We start from the raw sequence: 20,227 nt of genomic DNA, 5'->3' as shown, positions 1-20,227 counted from the left end.
TCCCAGGCACCGCTGCCCTCAGCCGCACTGTGCTCCACACGCCCCCTCTGCTTCTCTCACTAGCAGGCGCATGGCGCGCGGAAGCGCCAAGACCAAAGCTCGCCTACCTGCGAGGCGACAGAGATGGCAAACAGAGGCATCGTGTACAGTGATGCGATCTGCTGGGCTCGGGCTGAGCCGGATCGCTGCGGCAGGGCAGCAGCAGAGAGTCGGCCCCACTGTATTGCGCGCATCACGCGGGGCCTCGGTGACTGACTCCGCAGCGTCGAGCCTGACTCGCAGCCGGCGGCGAGACGCAGGGATGGCCATGGTTTTTGGAGCATCGCAACTGCCGCAAACGCGAGCACTACTGGGTGTTTCAGTGCTGGTGGCACAGAGCGGTGGGCTGCCGACAGGGAGATGGACGCTGCTGTGTTGGCACCTAGGGTCCGAGCTTCGTGGTTGCCAGGGCGTGTGCAGCCGCGCCGTTGATTTCATTCCCAGCCAGCGCCCAACTGAGCTGAGCTTGCCGCGGGACGCCAGGACATACATATCGGCCCCGCCAGTCGATCCGCCGTCCTCGCAACAACAACAACACTCTGCGCGCCTCTCCCCAGCGCCCGCGCGCCCACGCCGTTGCTTCCCGCTGCCCACCACCCACCCCGCCGCTTCCTCGCGCCCGCTTCGAGCCCCGCTCACCGCCGCGGCGGCCCAACTAGTCCGACATGGCCGACAGGAACGCCTTCAATTCCAACATTCCGCTTCCTCCTCCTCTGCACACCCGGCGCGCCAACGATATGTTCGACCGCCCTATCACTCCAGGCGCCAATGCCTTCTTCTCGCCGCAGCAGACCCCAACCGGCAGCCCGAGCAAGGCCAACGCGCCGCCCGGCGCCTACGACCTGCCTGGCGTCTTCGACAATGCGCTGAAGCTCCAGCCTACTGCCGGGTCTCCCAGTAAAATTGGCCGTCCCACACCGCACTCGCCCACCAAATCCGGCTTCCAGGACTATCCCGAGGCGCCGGGCACCCCGACGCGTAGAGCAAACAAGGAGAACACTCCGCCGAGCCGGCCGGGCCTGCAGCATAAGGATAGCTACCCTACCCACGCCGCTGCCTCCCGTCAAGAACCCTACCGCCCATCTACCCGCGGTGGCTCTGTTGGCAAGAACGTGCAGCGCGGCCTTTCTCCAGAGGACATTGAGAAGCTCCAGAAGCCTTCGGTGAAGCGATTGGCCAACGTGACTCAGCTGTGTAAGTTGGGTCTTCTTCAATGGCACGTTGCCAAAAGCTGACCATCCCAGACTTTCTGGACTATTACTACGACCTGCTTTCCTACGTCCACAACCGACAGAACCGCCTCGCAGCGTTCAAGACTCAATACCCCCCTCCGCCTGATACGTCTGAGGAGGAGTACAACGAGGTGCTGCACAAGTATCTCGGACGCGAGCGTGCCAACTTGCGGAAGAGGCGCACCAGGTTGAGGCATGGTGACTTCCAGATCCTCACGCAGGTCGGCCAGGGCGGCTACGGTCAGGTCTACCTAGCGCAGAAGAAGGACACACGCGAAGTCTGCGCTCTGAAAGTCATGAGCAAGAAGCTCTTGTTCAAGCTTGACGAAGTCAGGCACATTCTCACCGAGCGTGATATTCTGACAAACGCAAAGAGCGAATGGCTGGTTCGGCTACTCTACGCTTTCCAGGATGACAAGAGCATCTACCTTGCAATGGCAAGTCTTCATGTTCCTCTCACAATGGCAATTTCGACGAGTGCTAATGACTCGTAGGAATACGTACCTGGTGGTGACTTCCGCACTCTTCTCAACAACACTGGCGTCTTGCACAACCGTCACGCGCGCTTCTATGTCGCAGAAATGTTCTCCTGCGTTGACGCTCTGCACGTGTTGGGCTACATTCACAGAGACCTGAAGCCAGAAAACTTCCTCATCGACAGCACCGGACATGTAAAGCTTACTGATTTCGGTCTTGCCGCCGGTATGCTGGCACCAGCCAAGATTGAGTCCATGCGCATCAAGCTCGAATCCGTTGGCAACTTCCCCGTGCCATTTGGTCGCCCTGTTGAAGACCGGACTGCTGCCGAGAGACGAGACGGTTACCGCTCATTGCGCGAACGCGAGGTCAACTACGCTAAGAGTATCGTGGGCAGTCCCGATTACATGGCGCCCGAGGTGCTGAAGGGCGAAGAGTATGACTTCACCGTTGATTACTGGAGTCTTGGATGCATGCTTTTCGAAGCCCTTGCTGGTTACCCGCCTTTTGCCGGTGCTACCGTCGACGAGACTTGGCAGAACCTGAAGAACTGGAAGCGCGTCCTCAAGAAGCCTGTTTACGAGGATCCCAGCTATTTCCTTAGCAAGCGGACATGGGACCTGATCATCCGACTAGTTGCGTCCAAGACCTCGCGCTTCCGCGGCATCAGCGAGATCCACTCCCATGCGTACTTCGCCGAGGTAGACTGGAACAACCTCCGTGAACAAAAGGCACCCTTCGTGCCCGAGCTGGACAGCGAGACCGATGCTGGTTACTTCGATGACTTTGGCAGCGAGGCCGACATGGCCAAGTACAAGGAGGTTCACGAGAAGCAGGCCCATCTGGAGAACCTGGCAGACAGGGACGATAAGATGGCCAAGAGCTTGTTCGTCGGGTTCACTTTCAGGCACCGCAAGCCCGCGGACGATGCCAGCAAGTCTGGGAGCCCTCGCAAACCCCTGCAGACGGTCGAAGAAGATTTTGGAACCATCTTCTAAGTCTTCTCGTGTGTCCTCTCTGTACACCTTCGATCTCGCCCCGTTACTATACATTCCAATCATGACAAAGAACAACGAGTCTGGCTGGCTCCGGCCTCTATCCTTGGGTCTGCCCGTCCCTCTCTGATGGGAGACTCACGTTCTCGATTTTGCTCTTCTCTTTTCCCTTTTTCACGGCCCTTCCCCTTCCGAGCTTTGAAGTTCTATCCTCTTTCTCGGGTTGCGGTTCTTTTGCAGACAACGAAAAAAAGGGACGATACACAAATTTGGGGCGTTTTCATTCCCGGCGGCCTCATTCTTTTTTGCTTTGGGTTTGGTTTTTGCGAGCATACTCTTAGGTCTCTTTTGCTCTCCGCAAAATAAAGTTCTGCTGTGCTTTATATCTTCCTCTTGGTTCATGCATTTTTCTGGCGGTTAGTCAGGTGTGGTCGTCAAGATGGTGCTGGCGCTCAAGGAATCGAGACATGGCGCTCTGGTTCGGTCGCTGGCCGCTGTCTTGCATGCAGTGCGCTATTTTCCCCCGGGAGCGGATGGTGGTGGGTCGTTTGCGGCTGCCGTGTATTAGTATTGCTCTGGAAAAAAAATATGCGTTTGATCAACAGGAAGATGTACGAATTTCCTCCTTATACGTGCCATGATACGTAAGCTGACAACTTCTCTTACGATTCCATACGAGAGCAGGACAAGGTTCTGGATTGATCAAACGTTACATGTAGACGCAAGACGTGCTATGCCTAGGATGATTCATACGCTAATGAAATTAACTTTGAACATTTATGCTTTTAAGCAAGGCAAGGAAAAAGCAAAGAGAAAGCAAGGAGAGAGGTTGCACAAAGTAACCCTCGCAAAGAATCATGATTCGTCCTCGAAATCCGACGGCTCACTGATCGCCTCATCGCCGCTGCTGCTGCCGAGGTCGCTCAATTCGCTTTCCTCATCCTCGGATACGTACGTCTTCTTCGACTTGCGTCTATTGGTCGGAGTCGCCGTCGGTGTCTTCTTTGCCGAGTTCTCCGCTCCGCCGCTGCCCTTCCTCGCGCCCGTCCTTGTGACCAGGTGATCGATCGGGCATCCCTTTTCCCAGCCATCGCTGGCGACGCCCGTGATAGCCCTGCAGCGCGGGCAGCTCTTGCCGTGGCGGATGAAGAGCGCGTGCAGCGGGTACTTGAGCTCGTCGGGGATGCGGACGTCGAGGTGGGCGTACGTGGAGTCGCGGGTCACGTTCTTGACGTCAGGCGGAACCCATTGGAGCCATTTGGCGAGGCGGAAGACGTGGGTGTCGACGGCGAAGGAGGGGCGCTGGAAGCAGAAGAGCAGGACGCAGGACGCCGTCTTGACGCCGATGCCTGGGTAGCGCAGGAGATGCGTCATGATCTCGTCGTTCGACGAGAGCGCGTGCAGGTGGTCGAGAGACAGGACATTGGACTCGGCGCGGGCGACCTCAAGCTCGCGTTCTTGCGTGTTCTCGTTTTCAGCACCGGCGGGATCGTTGGCTGAAGACTTGACGAGGGCATCGTGGCGGGCTTGGTTCTCGTCGTGGACCATCTGGAGGATCTTTTTGATGTCCTTGCTCTTGACGTCTGCGAGGCCACCGCTCTTGATGGCTTCGAACACTGCTTTCGTATCGGCCACTCGGACGGCGTTCCAGTTCACGCTTCCTTTGCCCACGCCTTCTTCGATGATGCCGAAGCGCTTGACCAAACCTTGGAACGCACGTGAGGAGTTTGTGCCCGAAGTTGCCGCGCTCAAACGGGTCCTGATCAGTGCGTCCAGCACTGATGGCACCTCACCACAGCCAGTGGTGGTAAGAGATGGCGCTGGCACTACCTTCGGCGCTTGGACTTTGCCATGTACTTTCGACAACAAGCGCGTCACTTCTTCGCATTCTTCCGGCGTAGGGTGAGGGTAATCCGGATAGGGAGATTGTCCAGGAGTCAGACCGTAGTTGTTGGTCTTGCGCTTGCCAGTCTGCTTCTTGGCCGACTTTGCATCTCCTTCGTCGTCCGCAGCGAGCTTTTCGGCCAAGGGGGCTGCATCTTCGAGAGCTTTGGAAACATTTAGATTCGAGCTCTTAGTAGTAGATCTAGCCTTGCGTTTCTTAGGAACAGGCTTCTCGTCCTCGGCTGGATCGTCGTCGACCGATGGGATGGCACCTAGACCATGCGGCAGGTCATTGATGTCGTCGGCTGTTTTCGCAGTGGCTCTAGCTCTCTTGCGACCAGTGTTAGGGGTGATGGGTTCAGCTTTCACGTGGTCCTTTGGTTCTTTGGTTGCAGCCTTCGAGTCAACAGGCGCATGAGATGCCTTTTTGGCCGCACCTCGTTTCGAAGGCGCAGGGGTGGCGGGTGGACTGGATAGCTGCGCTGGCTCAGACTTCACTGCAGCCCTTGTCTTACGGGCGGTCGAAGCCCGAGTCGCTCGAACGGCCATATTTGAAGCCTGAAGGCGGCACGCCACTCGTTGCCGGAACAGCTCCGACCGGAACAGTAGACTGAGCAGGGTGATGGGGAGTTTGTATTGACAGTGCAAGAAATCCCGAGGGTTCAGACAGCGGAGAACGAAGGTTTCAATGAAGTCTGAGTTCTGAGGTGCGAGAGTGAGTCGGGGAGACGCAACCTGTGAGTGCAGGCAGGAACGGCAAGGCCATGCTTGTGATGACGTCTAGAGTTTGGGCCAATGATCGGTCGCAGCTGCTTAGGCGGCGAGTCATGCAGGGTCTCGCTTGCGGTCTGTGCGAGCGGTACAATGACACCAGCGCCGTGACACCGTGACCTCCACGCGCCTACTCTTTACTTTTTCCACCTCAATCTTCCAGCACATATTATTCACCCGCCATGGCTATTCCCGCGCCGCTCGTCGTTCCCGCTCTCAAGCGGCACACCGCCACCGTCATCGTTGCCCACGGCTTGGGCGATAGGTATTCCTCCCAGTCCTGCGCCGCAATACCCCACCATTCCCCCGCGCCCCGCTGCCGCCACGCGGCTGCAGAAGTCTACAGATTGCAGTCATGAAGGCGCTTCTTGAGAACTACGCTAATGTATATCACCAGCGGTGCTGGTTGGATGTTCCTCGCCGAGAACTGGCGCCGCCGTAACAAGTTCGATGAGGTCTCCTTCATCTTCCCGAGCGCCCCCTCCATCCCCGTCACCATCAACATGGGCATGCGTATGCCCGGTTGGTACGACATCCTCTCCCTTTCCGACATCAACCAACGCTCCGAGGATGAGACCGGCATCAAGCGCAGCATGGAATACTTCCACAGCCTGATCAAGCAAGAGATGGATAAGGGAATTCCCAGCAACCGCATCGTCATCGGCGGCTTCTCCCAGGGCGGTGCTATGTCGCTTCTCTCCGGCGTCACTTCCCCGAACAAGCTGGGCGGCATCTTCGGTCAGTATTCGGTGTTGTCGTTGTGGCTCCCGGATGCTCATGGTTCGCACAGGTCTGAGCTGCTATCTTCTGCTTCAGAACAAGATTCGTGAGATGGTCCCCGAGGACAACCCAAACAAGGAGACTCCCATATTCATGGGCCACGGCGATGCGGACCCTGTCGTGCGGTACGACTGGGGTCAGAGGACCGCCGGCAAGCTCAAGGAGTGGGGTTGGAAGGTTGACTTCAAGACATACCCGTAAGGCTTGCATCACCGCGTTGGCGCGCCGGGAAATCCAGGACACTAACTTTCAGCAGCGGACTCCCTCATTCGGCTGATCCCGAAGAGATTGAAGACCTCGAGGCGTATCTGAGAGACAGGATCCCTCCTCTTGGCGACAAGGAGGACGCTTCTGGCAGCCTCTGACTAATCGCAGCGCCAGGCCAAGTCTCGATATCCCCAATGAGCTCCCTGGTGGTGCTTCTGCTGTCGGCCTTGCTTTGCTTTGCGGCATACAGGAAACGAGGCCTGGGCATCGCTGCCCTGATTGCGACGCTTTGCTTCTGATTTAGAGATGTTGGCTCTCGCCTGATCATCTATGATACAGGTAAACGCTTGTTGGCATTCTGCTTGGCTAGATGACTCGCAAGTTCTGAGCACTGCACTGCTCAGACTCTATACCCAAATGGAGTTCGCATTTCGCATATGGCCTGCAGTCTTCACATGTCTGGTCTACTTACAAGGAAGTATTGAAAGCTTACGAATCGTCTGGCTGAAATGCTTTATAGACTTGCATGGCCCCTTCTAAGGATTGAATCAGACCGAAAAAGACAGTGAGAACCAGTACCACAATAGCGATCCAGAATGTGTACCATTGCGGACCACTTCTTCTATCGTACCACCACTGCCGGAATGTCTTTGGGGTCCCCTCGTCGAACTCTGTCTTCAAAATGCATAGTCGGTCTTTCCAGTAGTAGAAGTTATCTATTATTCGGTCCTCCGCCCTCAACGATCCATGCTTCGCAGCCATCGGATCGAGCCCATGCTCGCGCCGATGCTTCTCGTACCAGATCCGTACCTTTGGATCAGATGAGGGGAAGAGCAGGTCAATCGTCTTCAAAGTCTCTTTGATGAGCCCATGATGCAGTATACCGCTACCGAAGTCAGCGCCGAGAGCAGAATGGTGGGGAATGGTTGTCGTCACTGACCCTTTGTGATTTTCCAGGAAAGTTACGTGGTGGAAGAGCCGGATCTTTTTGTCGAACTCGCACATACGCAGATGATCGGCAAGGTTGTCGGTCCACTCTATCTGTGTTCCGGTGAAACGCTGCAGGTTGCGAGCGTTGAAGACCTTCTCGAGCTGCACGCACTTCATCGACAGGGTCGGCGTCTGGTTGAAATACTGCTTGCACGAGTAGCTCAGTGAGCCGTGGATCCACTCCAATCGGCCGCGAGGGCCCAGACCAACATCAAGCCCGCCGAAGTTGATCATGGTGAGTAGCCGCGCGACAAGGTCGATGGACCCTTGGACGCTCTCCTCGTCAACGTCAGGGAGGTAATCATAATGCTTCTTCGGCGTCACCAGTGTGTCGGGCGCGATGCACGATGAGCTCTCGCTGATGTCATCGTCATCATCATCATCGTACGGCGAGCGTAACTTGCGGGCCACGTCTTTGCGGGTATTCCTGGGATTCTTGATCAGGCAGGCGACGTCGAGGATGTCGCGATGCGTGCGGACGGAGACATGCGTGCCGCCATCCCGCAGCGCGTGCGCGCACTGGTCCCGGTAGTACTCGAAGAAGCGTTCGCGGGCGATAAGGTCGTCATCGCTTTTGTTACCGCTGGCAGCGGAAAGGATGGACTGCTTCCTTGTCGTCCTTGTCGTCGTCGTCGTCACGGGTGCTTTCTCCTTGCTGGTACCAGGGGTTTCGCTGAAGGGAGCCCAGAGCAAACGCACAAAGTCCAACCACGAGTCCGCCGGCAGCGCTTGATTGATGAGGCCGTCGAAGGGATGGAGGCCTTGGTGTGACATGAGGGTCTCAGTCGCCGAGAAATGGGACTGTTGCGCGTCACTGGTGGTGCTGGAAGACGTGTGTTGCCGTTGCAAGAACGATGACATGCTTCTGGGAGGGGGCGACCCTGGAGGTTTCTCAGCCTTGTGCAAGCGGGAGGGATGATGAGAAAGGCAAGGCTGGTTTTGGTTCATCAGACATCACGTTGCTGCCCTATTCGGCCAGAAGTGACTCTGGGGGCTGCTCGCCCCATGTTCTAGGGCTCTTCGCTGCGCTGGAGGGAGCCTTTTGTGGGAAGCAAGGGATGGGGTTATGCCAGTTGCGGAGGATGACCAAGAGAAGGAAGCCGGAATTCCCGAGTCGGGTCCTTTGCCCCTCTTTCATCGACAAAGCAGCAGATTTGAAAGAGTGTGCTGTTTGGGTGTCGGAGAGTTCCCTTTGCTGCCAGGGCCTTTATGGGGATGTGCCACTGCATTTGGTAACTACTCCTTGATGGTTTCCGCCCGGGCGACTTTCACCGCGGCACAGCCATTGCGCGCCGTGGGCTTGAGGATACGTCCGCGTCTCGAGCTCTTGGCGACGATCGAGACTTGCTGATCGACTGGGACTGGCACATGTCAACTACTGCTACGCTTCCGATGCCGTCACCGCGCTAAGCAAGAGCTCGTCCACAGTACTGAGGTCCCCTTTCTGGTTGGGAGCGAATCGCATCCCATGTGATTGATGAGAAAGCACGGAACATACGGTATTCCATTATGTCGGTGGACGAGACTTGCGACGACACGGAAAAGCTGGGTTGGCCGAATCCCGACCCAGCCGCTTGGTTTACCTTCTTCGCACATACCAGGGACGTGGTAGGTGTAAGCGGCGGCGGCAAGTCGTGGGGACGGCATCCTACGCATCTCGACTTGGTGTGGAGGCTGCATGATCAATAGCGCGGCGTCATTAGCCGCGAAGTGATGGGAGTCGCAGGAGAAAGAGTCCGCGAGCACGCCCCAGTGCGGGATAGTCGACAAAGACAGGCCAGTGTCACCCTCGTGCATTACGGCAACAAACAAGGTTGACGAGACCTAAAGCACGAATGTGGAAACCATCTCGGCTACAGCCGTGCCGTTCCTTCAGATGGAGCTAACTTGTTCTGCGGGAACACAGCTGCTGAGCAATAAGACTAACGGAGAGACGAGGACGTGGTGTGGAAAAGAGCCACGAGGTGCCTGGAGAATGCCGGAGCGACGGACGCGCATCACTCGCAGCGTACGAGAAGAGTCGAGCTGGGTTTGCGCCACAGCGGCCGTTGGCCGTCTGGATGGGGTGATGGGGCGGGCACGACACGGCCGCTTCCGGCAAGACGATATGCACAGCCCGCCGCGCTGGGTCGAGACTCGAGACCAGCACCTCGTCGCCCCCCTGCGCCTCGCGCCCCGACCCTTACGTAACCTTGGCACGTCTCCATTATCGACTGCCCCACGGCAAGGCGCGTCGGGCCTTGGACAAGCTCGATAAGGGTACGGCCGCTCGTTTGAGGCTACCGGGAGCATCATTATTGCACTGCGTTAAGGTTGGGATGAATCAAGCGGCAGGATCAATAATGCACCGCTCAGCCACCTCAGGCGAGCAGGCCGAGCGGTGAGCAGCAATCTACTATTCATCAGCGAGCGAGAGGTAGAGCCCGCGGCACATGGCTCGTCTATCCGCCCGCGTCCCGTCCACTCGGCTACGGAACAGTTTCCGCGCGAAGATGTGCGAAGCTCAGCCCATGTCCCGCACTATGGTACTCCACAGCAGCTGGCCGAGTCGGCGACGGTAGGCGAACGGAACATGGCGCTCAGGGCGAGAAGGGGCTGATGTCAGTTGGCGCTAGAGGGAACCCGGAGCTTGGGCCGAGAGCCTGCGCTGTGGCTTGGATCTTTCTCCAGTGGCGTGGATTCGTCATCAAGTGTCGATAGCTCTTGACGACTAATCAGCACATGAGGGATACCCCTACTATGGTTCACAAGTGGTGACGACGGCGCAGCACCTCGAGCGTTAGGAAATGCAGCCTAGCGCGCAGGGAGCCAGGTACGAAACAAGCTGGACGTTAGAACCAGCATGCAAGACATCAAAAAGATCGACAGCGATCTCCTCCCCTGGCTTAGCAACCTAAGCGCGCAGACGCGAAGGGCCATGCCCGGCAGGTTATTCCCATTGGCCGCATTATTATTTCTCGCCGTCCTCATCACACGGCCTCCCGTCCCTGCGGCGCACAGCCGTTATCTGAACCAGCTGCCGGCGTAGGCGAGACCGAAAAGGCCCGCATCCTTCCAGAAAAACCTCCGATCTGATCGCCTTCACCTCCCGCTCCCGCTCATCGGTGGGAGGATTGCAGAGGCTGGACCCTGCTGTGCCCTGTGGCGGAAGGCGGATGACTGGGTCGAACCAGCGGTCGGGGAGGGGGGTGTCGAGAAGGGGACCCAACCCACACGTCTCGGCCCTGTCAGGACAGACTGTCGTTTCCCCGCAATTAGGATTCGCGCGGCTTGCGCAGGCCTAAACCACGGCGCTCAAGGTCCAGAATCGACGGGCCGGGGCAGCGACGAATGTGCCAGTGTCTGCTCCCGCTCGCGCCTGGTTGGCTCGCTCGTTTGCGCTGCTGGCCCGCGCCTCACTCTTTCTTTGTTTTCCCTAACCGTTAGAGCTGGCGCGGTAGACGGGCCGTCAGCACTGCTGGGTCTGGCACAAGGCGTCCGTCATTGGCCGGGATGCTCCCTGGGTAGGCTAGAGGGAATGGCTGTCTAGCGGAGCCATCGGAAAAGGCGGGAAGGCTGCACTAGCGGCCTCAGATGGCGGAGATATGGCCAGGGGCCGGATGGTCTTCCCCAAGTACTAGCGTCGTTGGAGTTGGAGGGGGGCTTGCGTCTCGTCGCTTGTGCCTGGGTGTTTGACTGTATATATTCGTGGCTGTATACCTCTCAGTCCCGCGCTCTACACTCTGACTCTCCCTCCGTTACCAACCCTCTCTCGCCAGTTGCTTTTATCGGATTTACCATTGGCGGAATCCCAAGCCACGCATTGCCCCGACCATCCAATTCACATCCACGATGCCTTCCAAGATCCCCGAGGCCGTCTTCCCTCCCACGGAGCTCCGCGAGATCGTCTACGAGGTCGTCGAGCTGCTCAAGGATAGAGGAGAGACCATCTCCTGCGGTGAGACGGTAAGCACAGCACCCTTCACGGCTGGACCACGAGTCGAGGTGGCCGGCGATGCGAATGCAAGCGGTTTAGTGGCTAACGCTGTGGCGCTCGTCAACAGGCTGCAGGTGGTTTGATCTCGGCAGCGATCCTCTCGGTGCCTGGCGCGAGCGCAGTGTACAAAGGCGGCCTTACGGTACGTAAAAACGGGAACCCCCCGTAACAATCTATTTTTGTGGGGCCATGAGCTGATCTTCGACGGCCTTCAGCTCTACACTCTCGAGTCTCGCCTCACGTACGGCGGCTGGACGCAGGAGCAGATTGACAATTTCACCGGCCCGTCGATTCACTGCGTGCTCGGGCTCGCCGAGCACGTACGGGGCCAGCTGGGCTCGACCTACACCGTGGCCGAGAGCGGGTCGGCCGGGCCCTCGAACTGGGGCAAGTCTGGTAGGTTGCTCTCTTTGTCCGCACGGCACCGCACGGCACGGGCTAACGCAAGACACAACAGACAACATGAAGGCGGGCTACGTCGCGCTGGCGGTCGCGTCCAGCTCGGGGTGCGTCGAGCGGGAGATCGAAACGGGGCTGGTGGACCGCGACGCGAACATGGTGCGGTTCGCGGTCGAGGCATTACGGCTGGTCAAGGACGTGATAGCGGCGGACATGGCCAGGTTCTCGGGGTGGCTCAACTGCTGAGCGAAGATTTTGGTTTTCTTTTGTTCCATGATACCGCGCGCTGCGCATACCCAACCCCTCCTGTTGTCCGCTTTTCCACGACGATACATAGAGCAATGTAATGCTGGCTGCTTGCTTTTTCCCGCACCCGCTGCTCCCGCCCGCGCGCGCCGGCCCCCGATCGACCAACCTGGCACGCGGGATGCTGTGACGAACCTTAGTGAGCCGTGCATGAACAAGGCGGCGGCGGCCAATGGGCAGGCGGGCGGACGTGGCTTCCCGAAACCTTCTGCGGGCGGAGCTTTGTTGGAGCGATCATCTTGTCTCATCTGTCGCGTATGCAGCGAATCTCCGATCTGGCTTTGGCGCAATGATGCCCCGAGCTGCCTCGTCGCTCGAGGTCGATGGCTGGCTGACGGGGTGCAGGAGTGGTGATGAGTGTCTGGCCGAGTCAGCGACGTGCTGCAGACAGGCGCCGATCGGGGGTCCCACTTTCCGCAAGCAGAAGGAAGCGCGGCTCGTCGCATCCTGATCTCGGACTCGGCAGACGGACGCGTCGGATGGATGCGTGCGACTCAGGTACGTACCAGGGGGTGCGCAGTAACAATACGGCATCTTGCCGAAGAAAAACGGGGTGGCCAATCGCCGTTGCCAGCCCTCAGCCCTCAACATCAACCCTCAACGCCTCGTGCCTGTACCTTCTGCCGCCGCGCCCTCGACTCAACCCACGCAGCGTGCAGCCGTCCATCTCGCCGACCTGGCGCAAGCTGATCCCAGGCCACACCCCGCCTACCGATCTTCGGCCCGACGGAGAGCTTGATCGACCTGCTTGCGAGCTTGGCCCCCATGTCGATCTTTCTCCAGGCGCCTTTTTTATTCGACAATGCTCAACAGACTTTTGCGACGGCGATAGCGGCCGGCTAGCGATGAGATGCTGCGAGATGCTGCGAGCGCTGCGGACAGAGCCTCAGGCAGGCGCAAGGCGACGCAGGGTCCATGGGCCGTGACGTGCTCGCGCTTGCGCTTGCGTGCGGGTACCGTGTCTATATGCACCGCACGGAACGCGTTTGCGTGCACTGACGTAGGGACCAAGTGTTCTCGCGACGTTTCGCGTGCTACGCTGCATCCGGCGCGCGCGCCGCAACCACGTCTTGGTCGGTTGCGATTAGCTCGGTGGGGATCATCAGCAGGGCAGCAGATCTGCGCCGCTGATTTGTTTTTGACTTTTCCCTCTTTTCCAATGGGCCACGGCCACATCACGCCCTTCAGGCCTTACCGCCTGTCCTTCATGCGTTTGCGTTTCAAAATCCGCCGTCTTCCTATCGGTCCGGTCAGCTCTTCTTCGTTATCGGCTATTTAGCCATGGAGATTGCCGACCCTCCGCTTCGTCCAGGTGCAATAGCCACCGTCTCGTGGATGGAGATATGTAACAAAGGTCCACTTCATCCACTGCTTGCTATCTTGTCCAGCTCCGGAACACGTATGCTCGCCGCCGCCACGTCAATTCCCCGACCAGTTTCTCCGTTGCATCCTACGGGCGTAGACGCAATCGAGCTGTTACAAGAACCGTTTCCACTGCCTTGTCAACTACGGACGTATGTACATATTTCGACGTGCCTTGATATTAATCACTGTCATTCGAGAATCCAGCCGAAGCATCAATTCGAGGCACCATCATGCAGCGAAAGATGCTGCTAGACTTCACTTCGTGGAGAGCGTTTGAAGTTTGATGACCAGCGTATCACTAGATGCAATGAAGGCCTGCCGAAGGATTCTCCCGTCATTTTCAAATCCCTGCCCCCTGCAAAACAAGAGATGGAGACTCCAACAGATACGGAAGAGGTCATCAATTACCGGTCTTGTTTTATCTTGAAGGCACGACCCTCGTCATCGAAAGCCGAGGGCCCGCGGAATTATCCATACAGCAGATCTCGCGGTGCTTTCTCCGTGTCCATACTGACGCAATTTCCTCCCCTGAAAAAAAAAAAAAAACCAGAGGGTCCATCCGTCCCCACCCAAAGGCGTTGTGCGCAATGGACAGTGTACGTGCGCCCGAGTGCGCAATTCCCGTCTCTTTGCGTAATGATTAGCGAGGTGTGCCTTTGGCTTTGCGAAATCAATGGGGGTTGATCGAGTCATGACCCTCTGCCTGAGGTTTGCATGCTCTGCATTTGACTGTTGCAATCTTGATTGGCTTACGCCAGTGGTAGGTTATGCCTCAAATTGTGCCCGCCGAGGTAGCAAATGAATGACCACGCTATAATGTAATATCGTAAGCTGTAAGCGCAGCAGTCGGTGCGATTGGTCCGCGCTTAATTAAGCATTTCAAGGGTCGACAGGGGACGTTCGATGATGTCTTTGCTTGGCACTTTACCTCTTTCCTCATTGTGCAGCGTCTTCCAGAATCACTTCTTTCTTTTTCCTGACCAACTGCCAGATGTCAGAAGCGTACCAGTCACAGCCATCTCGAAAGAGTCATTGGGTCAAAGCTACGCCACGGTCCGTGGTCGCGAACGCATTGGTGTTTGACATACCGTTGGACTAATAATGTGACTTCTTTCATGAACAAACTATGTGTACAGCCTATGCATCCCCTTCATAAGCCTCTCGCGTACAGCCTGTGTTTGATTCTGGTGCTTCTATTCGCTCTGCGCAATACCTGGATGGAAACGGTAGTATTGCTTTCGCATAGTTAAGGGATGCTGTTTCCGTTTCCGTTTTCGGTCGTTCCGTCTGTACTTTTCCGGTCGTGATTCGAAGGCTGATACTATTGAACACGGCTCTAAAGCTCTTCTCGGTCAGGTAGGAATCTCGTAATTCATTTTGACGTCATGAGCAGGCTAGTGCTGACTGTTGATATCGTCTTCCTGTTGTTCGTCGGTCAAAGATACGTACGGCATCTCAAGCCCAACATCTGGCGTACGCCTGAACGTGGCGATAGATAGCCGTCATTATCCCAGCAAAGTCGATTGGACTAGAAGGCTAATGCTAAGGGGCGGACGGAACTGCGTGGTGCTTGTACAGGAGCGGACGTGCCCTTGGTGGTGTACCCTCCCCGAGTAGTAGTCTACATCCCTTGAGACATCGAGATTGGTTCTTTCAAAGAAAAAGCCCTCCAATATCCCACCGAACATCAAGAAAAAACCATTCATTGGAGCCAAAGCAAGATCTTATCACCAGGATCCTGAGACAGACAGAAGTGAAGCTGGTGCCAAAAATGCGTCTACTCCACCCTTTCGCCAGCCTGATCATGCTCGCCAACGCGGCGGCCGGCATCGAAACCGAGAATGGCAACGGCGCCCCTATGAGCAGTTCTCTCCCCACGCCTTCCGCCAACTCCCTCCTGCCCACACCATCCTCTCCCACGAACATGATAAACGACGGCGACGACGACAACAACATCACCACCACCACCTGCCTCACGCCCTCCGCCGCCAGCAACACCACCAACCTCCTCCGCAACGGCGACTTCGCCCTCGCCCTCGCCGACGGCTCCTCCCCCTGGACCATCACCGGCACGCTCGCCCTCCTCCCCGGCAAATGGCCCAGCTACGGCATCGACTCCGTACCCAGCACATCGTCGTCATCGCCCCGGAGTCCCAACGACGACAACGACGACGGCACCGCCAACGCCTTCTACGCCAACGTCGGCGCGCCGTCACGGCGCGAGATCACTCTGGCGCAGGATTTCGACGATGGCGGCGCGGGTGCGGGCGCGGGCGAGAGGAAGAAGCTGTCTTTCGGCATCGAGCTGAGGGCGAGCAGGGCGAAGCCGCCGGCGAGGGTGGGGTGCGAGTATTACTACTTTGAGAGTGGTGGGGGCGGCAGCGAGGAAGTGGTGCGGGACCTGGTGGACGAGCAGCCGGTGCCGGTGCCGGCGGAGAGGGGGGCGTGGGCGCGGCGGGGTGCCGTGTTCGATGGGGGAGGAGCTGGACGGGGGATCGGGAGGCAAGGCGTGAGATGCAGGATTGTGGTCGAGGAGGGGGATTTTGGTGGGAATAAGGATGTGACGGTTTACGTGAGGAGTGTTGCTGTGGTTAGGTGCGATTAGGGAGGGGTGAGGGGTGAGGGGTAGGTGTTTGTTCGGGCGGCGGGTGGGTTTGTGGCTTTCTGATGTGCTGCTTTTGGAAGGTAGGAAAGAAAAACTTAGATGTGTCAGTCGTTGGTGATAAGGTGAGACTTCGGGGCAAGCGTGAAGATAAGACGATGACGAGTTCCACATTCCTCCATGGCAGTGAGCGCCCATTCCCCTGATCCATCAATTCAGCGCCATTCCACCCCAACGCCATGGGTTTCCCGGAGCCGACAGACGAGTGGTCGCAGCACAGCGGACACTGCCACTGCGGGGCGGTCCGCTTCAGCTTCAAGCTCTCGCCGCCGCTCTCGAAATACCCAGCCAACAGCTGCAACTGCTCCATCTGCACACGCAACGGCTATGTGATCGTGTACGCGCAGAAGACGCAATTCGAGCTCCAAACGCCGCCCGACGCGCTGTCGGCCTACACGTTTGGCCTCGAGCGGTCGTGGCACAAGTTCTGCAAGACGTGTGGCAGCAGCGTGCTGATCGAGGTCATCCCAGGGAAGGGCCCGGAGCTGATTGGCGTCAATGTACGTGCTGCCGCCTGTGCCTCGGGTGCAGAGCTAACGTGATGCAGGTCCGCATGCTTGACGACTTCGACATGGACAAGCTGGTGGTGAACAAGCTGGACGGAAGGAGCCACGGGCCGGGATACAAGGTGTAAATAAGCAAGGCACGAAGGAGAAGCTGGCCGATTGGCTGCTAGACTCCACATAGTATGATGTATTTTTGTGGTCCTTAGCGTGGCCATCTGCAGCCCTACGCGAATCCGCCGTGCACCTCCGCGATTTTCTTGGTAGCTCCAAACAACTCCATCCCACGCCCCGTCCATCCTCGTCCACCATGATAACAATAATACGCCGCGCCCCCAATGGCGCCTCGCGCGCCCTCTCCTCTCTAGCGCGCCCATCCCACCGCTCGCAACTACACCCGTCCCGTCTCGCCGCGCCGCTTTCCGTAACACGAACGCCAACAACACCGCTGCGCTTCTCCTCCACCTCCACAACCACGCCTCCATCGCCACCCTCAACCGACGCTCCCTCGAAACCCGCTCCCTCCTCCGATTCCTCCCCGCCATCTCCGCAACAACAGCAACAAAAAAACCAACCACCACCGCCACCACCACCCAAAAAACAACCCCGCTCCCTCCGCCCCCTCATCTACTTCACCATCTTCCTCGGCGCCGGCCTCGTCGCCGGCAACATTGTCCGCTTCGCCGTCGCCCCGCCGCCGCTGCCCGACGCCGGCACGGAAATGGACGAGGCGCTGCAGGGCAAGCTGCGCGAGGAGCTCGACCGCTTGCCCGTGGTGCGCGAGTTCGAGGACAAGGCGACGGCAGAAAGCGGCGGGCCCATTGGTGGTGGAGATGCTGTTGGGGCTGAGTGGGTGGAGGTGGAGCCGTGGGGTGTGGGTATGCCGGCGTCATCGTCGTCGCCGTTGTCGCCTTCGTTGCTGGCGACGGCGGCGGAGGTGCTAGGCGGTGGAAGGAGTAGGAGGGATAGCGGGGTGGTGCTGCTGGTAGAGGAAGAACGAGACGGAAAGTTAAAGGGGGGAGGAGGTTGGTTCGGCGGATGGGGCGCCAGCGGCAAGGAGCAGCGGCCTGCCGTCGCCGTGCCGCAGACGACGATGATGCCGGACGAGAAGCACATGGTGGCGCAGACGCTGGCCGCGATGAAGGGCTTCGGCCCCGCGCGGCGCTGGGTCAACCGCGCGACGCGCGAGTCGGTGACGGTCTTCTGGGTCGGCGGCGGGCTGACGGGCTGGCCCGGCGTGGCGCACGGCGGCGCGTTGGCGACGGCGTTTTGCGAGGCGTTTGGAGGTAAGGTGGTGTTGTGACTGTCTTTCTATGCTGGCCCCCCTGGTCCAGAGTGCTAACGCGTTATGTTGTAACAGAACCCAGCCCCGCGAAGCTGACCCTGACTTACCTCGCCCCGACCATGGCGAGCAACTTCTTCGTGCTTAGGGCTGCGCCCGCCCCGCCCGCGCCTGCCCCTACCACAGACTTACCGCCTCAGAAGGACATGACGAAGCGCCCCGTGCCGAGCGAGGAGAGACCGGTGGATGGAGGCGAGGAGTGGAGCGGAACGCTGCAGGCAGTGCAGGGGAGGGTGTGCGTGAAAGCGAAGGCGGTGGTACCACGGTAAGGATGTGTGTTTATATGGTTTCAGGGTTCTGTCGGGGGTAATTGCAAAAAGAATGCTGCTTCCCCATTTGTTGGGAGAAGGGCGTCGTGGCTGCGATTGTTGGAACCGTACACCTTTGGGAGAAGCATCTGCAAACACTCCATGTATTTGGCCAGTCATAGGGAAGGAATTTTCCCTTGGACACATTGTAGAAACAACCTTGTCTAGACATAACAAGACATACGACCAACGTACAAACGTCTCAAAACTGCAATCACGAAAATCATTGGGTCGAACAAATTCATGTACTCGTAATCATTATCGTAGACTTAAAGCTACTTCCACCGGTGATGCCCATGCAAGACAGACACAAAAAAGAAAATAAAAACTCCGATGCTAACGCATTGAAGAATGAAGAACAAGGGGTATTGAGGGTATCTTCGTCTTTCAACCATCCACGCAACCTCTTATTCGCCCCCTTCGCACCTCCCCACCATGCAAATAATCCCCATGGGTCGAAAAGAAACAAAATCGGGTCATCGGAACCAGTCGAGGGTCGAGTGGCATAGACTGACTCGAGGTGTGAGGCCGGACCGTCCGTGTCGTTCTCGTTGATTGGCAGGGCTCGCTCATGCCATTGATAGCTGAGACTTGCAAAGTTTCTCGCGTAGCGGATTGCTTTGGTCGTTCAAACGGCGTGGGAGAGGCGAGAACGTCAGGCGGCCCTTGGTTGGCGTTTCCTCACACCTCGCGGCTATACGTGACTGGTTGTCGTCATGCGGCGCCGGCGACCGCCCATGCGGTTGCAGGTCAGGCAGCCGATGATGATGTCGAAGACGGCGACAATGCCGTTGATGATGGCCTTGATGACGGCGGCAATGCCGTTGACGACGGCCATGAGGGCCGCGCCGATGGCCTGGAAGACCGACTTGATCTGTTTGCGAGTGTTAGTGAGGCTGGCCGGGGAGGCGGGGCGTCTTTGGGTGGAGACGTACGCAGGACACGACAGCGCCCATGGTGAAAGGTGGATGTGGATGTTGTGGGAGAAGTTCAGGCGTATGGAAGGCGGTGTTGTCGGAGCAGTGGTACTCGACAATGGATTTGTTTGTGTTTGGTTGTTGATTGATTGGAATGCGATGTGGAGCTGGAGAGGTGAAGAAGGGCAGCACGACGCAGCCCTTATAACCAAGGCCGCCTTGCCGCGCCTTCCAAAGCATGCAAGAAAGCGGCCAGAAACAACGAACAACATAGCTATGACGTCGCACTAATCCAAGGCCCTGCCAACAGGGCCCAGGTCCGCCCGCCCCGTACAGTTCGGAAATGACGCCCGCGCAGATACCGCGCCGCCTGATGCAGATAAGCTCATCGCCCGCCTCCACTTCCCGCAATTTCACGTCGGGACCTTGTGCGAGCGCGCGGGTGTGCGGCGCAACCCATGACCCATGACATAGCTGTCTTTCTCTCCGCGCGCGCACCAGCCACAGTCGCCGCGAGTGGGATCCAGCATCATCCATGCAGCCGATGCAGTCCAGACGCCAGAAGCAGCGCCCAAATCCTGCTTTTGACCGCGACCCTTGACGCAATCTCCACCCATCGGGCAACCGCGCCGCCAAACGCGGTATCGGCAGAAAGTCGCGGCGCACACGGTGGCGTCGTGCCCGCCCCATCCATCGTTTGCAGCCACAGGTGTTGTGCTGATCGCGCAGAGAATCCGATCCCATCGCTGGGCGTGAGACAAAGGCCGTGGCTGATGCGGTTTTCCCTTTCGGGCGCATGCGTCTTCGCTCCCGCCTCTGCCGCTCTGCCCGTCGCCCCAAGGGCCAGCCAATCATGCAGAAACCGCCAATGTGCACCGCCGCCTCCGATGCAAGTACTCGTGTGGAGATGGAGGCTACCGTCCGCATTCCGGAACGATGCGTGATGTGATGGGCGGAACGAGGGCAAGTGACGTCACACCAGCGAAAGAGCCACCACCATGTGCGTCAGCAAGGAATCCTTGTCGCAGCGCTTCTGTTGAAAAAAGGGTGCTTGGCGGTGGAGTCCTTGCCGGG

The 20,227-nt window shown here is 58.2% G+C and overlaps 8 protein-coding genes across 8 annotated transcripts; 5 read left to right on the top strand and 3 right to left on the bottom strand.

The window, feature by feature from the left end:
• Window positions 1-704: 704 nt before the first annotated feature.
• Window positions 705-2,746, top strand: DBF2 (serine/threonine-protein kinase dbf2; the record flags this gene model as incomplete). The annotated part of the gene is made up of 3 exons (XM_066775511.1): window positions 705-1,233; window positions 1,284-1,720; window positions 1,766-2,746. The coding sequence occupies 3 exons, from the start codon at window positions 705-707 to the stop codon at window positions 2,744-2,746; spliced, it is 1,947 nt and encodes a 648-aa protein (XP_066633392.1).
• An 852-nt stretch (window positions 2,747-3,598) lies between these two features.
• On the bottom strand, window positions 3,599-5,176 carry SLS55_004048 (uncharacterized protein; the record flags this gene model as incomplete). The annotated part of the gene is made up of 1 exon (XM_066775510.1): window positions 3,599-5,176. The coding sequence occupies one exon, from the start codon at window positions 5,174-5,176 to the stop codon at window positions 3,599-3,601; it is 1,578 nt and encodes a 525-aa protein (XP_066633391.1).
• A 404-nt stretch (window positions 5,177-5,580) lies between these two features.
• On the top strand, window positions 5,581-6,543 carry SLS55_004047 (uncharacterized protein; the record flags this gene model as incomplete). Its single annotated transcript, XM_066775509.1, has 4 exons — window positions 5,581-5,663; window positions 5,796-6,136; window positions 6,189-6,375; window positions 6,435-6,543. The coding sequence occupies 4 exons, from the start codon at window positions 5,581-5,583 to the stop codon at window positions 6,541-6,543; spliced, it is 720 nt and encodes a 239-aa protein (XP_066633390.1).
• A 331-nt stretch (window positions 6,544-6,874) lies between these two features.
• SLS55_004046 (uncharacterized protein) lies at window positions 6,875-8,236 on the bottom strand (the record flags this gene model as incomplete). The annotated part of the gene is made up of 2 exons (XM_066775508.1): window positions 6,875-8,198; window positions 8,229-8,236. The coding sequence occupies 2 exons, from the start codon at window positions 8,234-8,236 to the stop codon at window positions 6,875-6,877; spliced, it is 1,332 nt and encodes a 443-aa protein (XP_066633389.1).
• Window positions 8,237-11,206: 2,970 nt separating this feature from the next.
• Window positions 11,207-11,996, top strand: SLS55_004045 (uncharacterized protein; the record flags this gene model as incomplete). Its single annotated transcript, XM_066775507.1, has 3 exons — window positions 11,207-11,425; window positions 11,567-11,747; window positions 11,809-11,996. 3 exons carry the CDS (start codon window positions 11,207-11,209, stop codon window positions 11,994-11,996), a joined length of 588 nt encoding a protein of 195 aa, XP_066633388.1.
• A 3,196-nt stretch (window positions 11,997-15,192) lies between these two features.
• Window positions 15,193-16,026, top strand: SLS55_004044 (uncharacterized protein; the record flags this gene model as incomplete). Its single annotated transcript, XM_066775506.1, has 1 exon — window positions 15,193-16,026. One exon carries the CDS (start codon window positions 15,193-15,195, stop codon window positions 16,024-16,026), a length of 834 nt encoding a protein of 277 aa, XP_066633387.1.
• A 236-nt stretch (window positions 16,027-16,262) lies between these two features.
• On the top strand, window positions 16,263-16,717 carry SLS55_004043 (uncharacterized protein; the record flags this gene model as incomplete). The annotated part of the gene is made up of 2 exons (XM_066775505.1): window positions 16,263-16,583; window positions 16,631-16,717. The coding sequence occupies 2 exons, from the start codon at window positions 16,263-16,265 to the stop codon at window positions 16,715-16,717; spliced, it is 408 nt and encodes a 135-aa protein (XP_066633386.1).
• Window positions 16,718-18,930: 2,213 nt separating this feature from the next.
• SLS55_004042 (uncharacterized protein) lies at window positions 18,931-19,192 on the bottom strand (the record flags this gene model as incomplete). Its single annotated transcript, XM_066775504.1, has 2 exons — window positions 18,931-19,110; window positions 19,172-19,192. The coding sequence occupies 2 exons, from the start codon at window positions 19,190-19,192 to the stop codon at window positions 18,931-18,933; spliced, it is 201 nt and encodes a 66-aa protein (XP_066633385.1).
• Window positions 19,193-20,227: the final 1,035 nt, after the last annotated feature.

The sequence above is a fragment of the Diplodia seriata genome (assembly GCF_021436955.1).
Source record: "Diplodia seriata strain FDS-637 chromosome Unknown scaffold_4, whole genome shotgun sequence".
Lineage (NCBI taxonomy): Eukaryota > Fungi > Ascomycota > Dothideomycetes > Botryosphaeriales > Botryosphaeriaceae > Diplodia > Diplodia seriata.
This window is presented reverse-complemented; position numbering and strand designations above follow the sequence as displayed.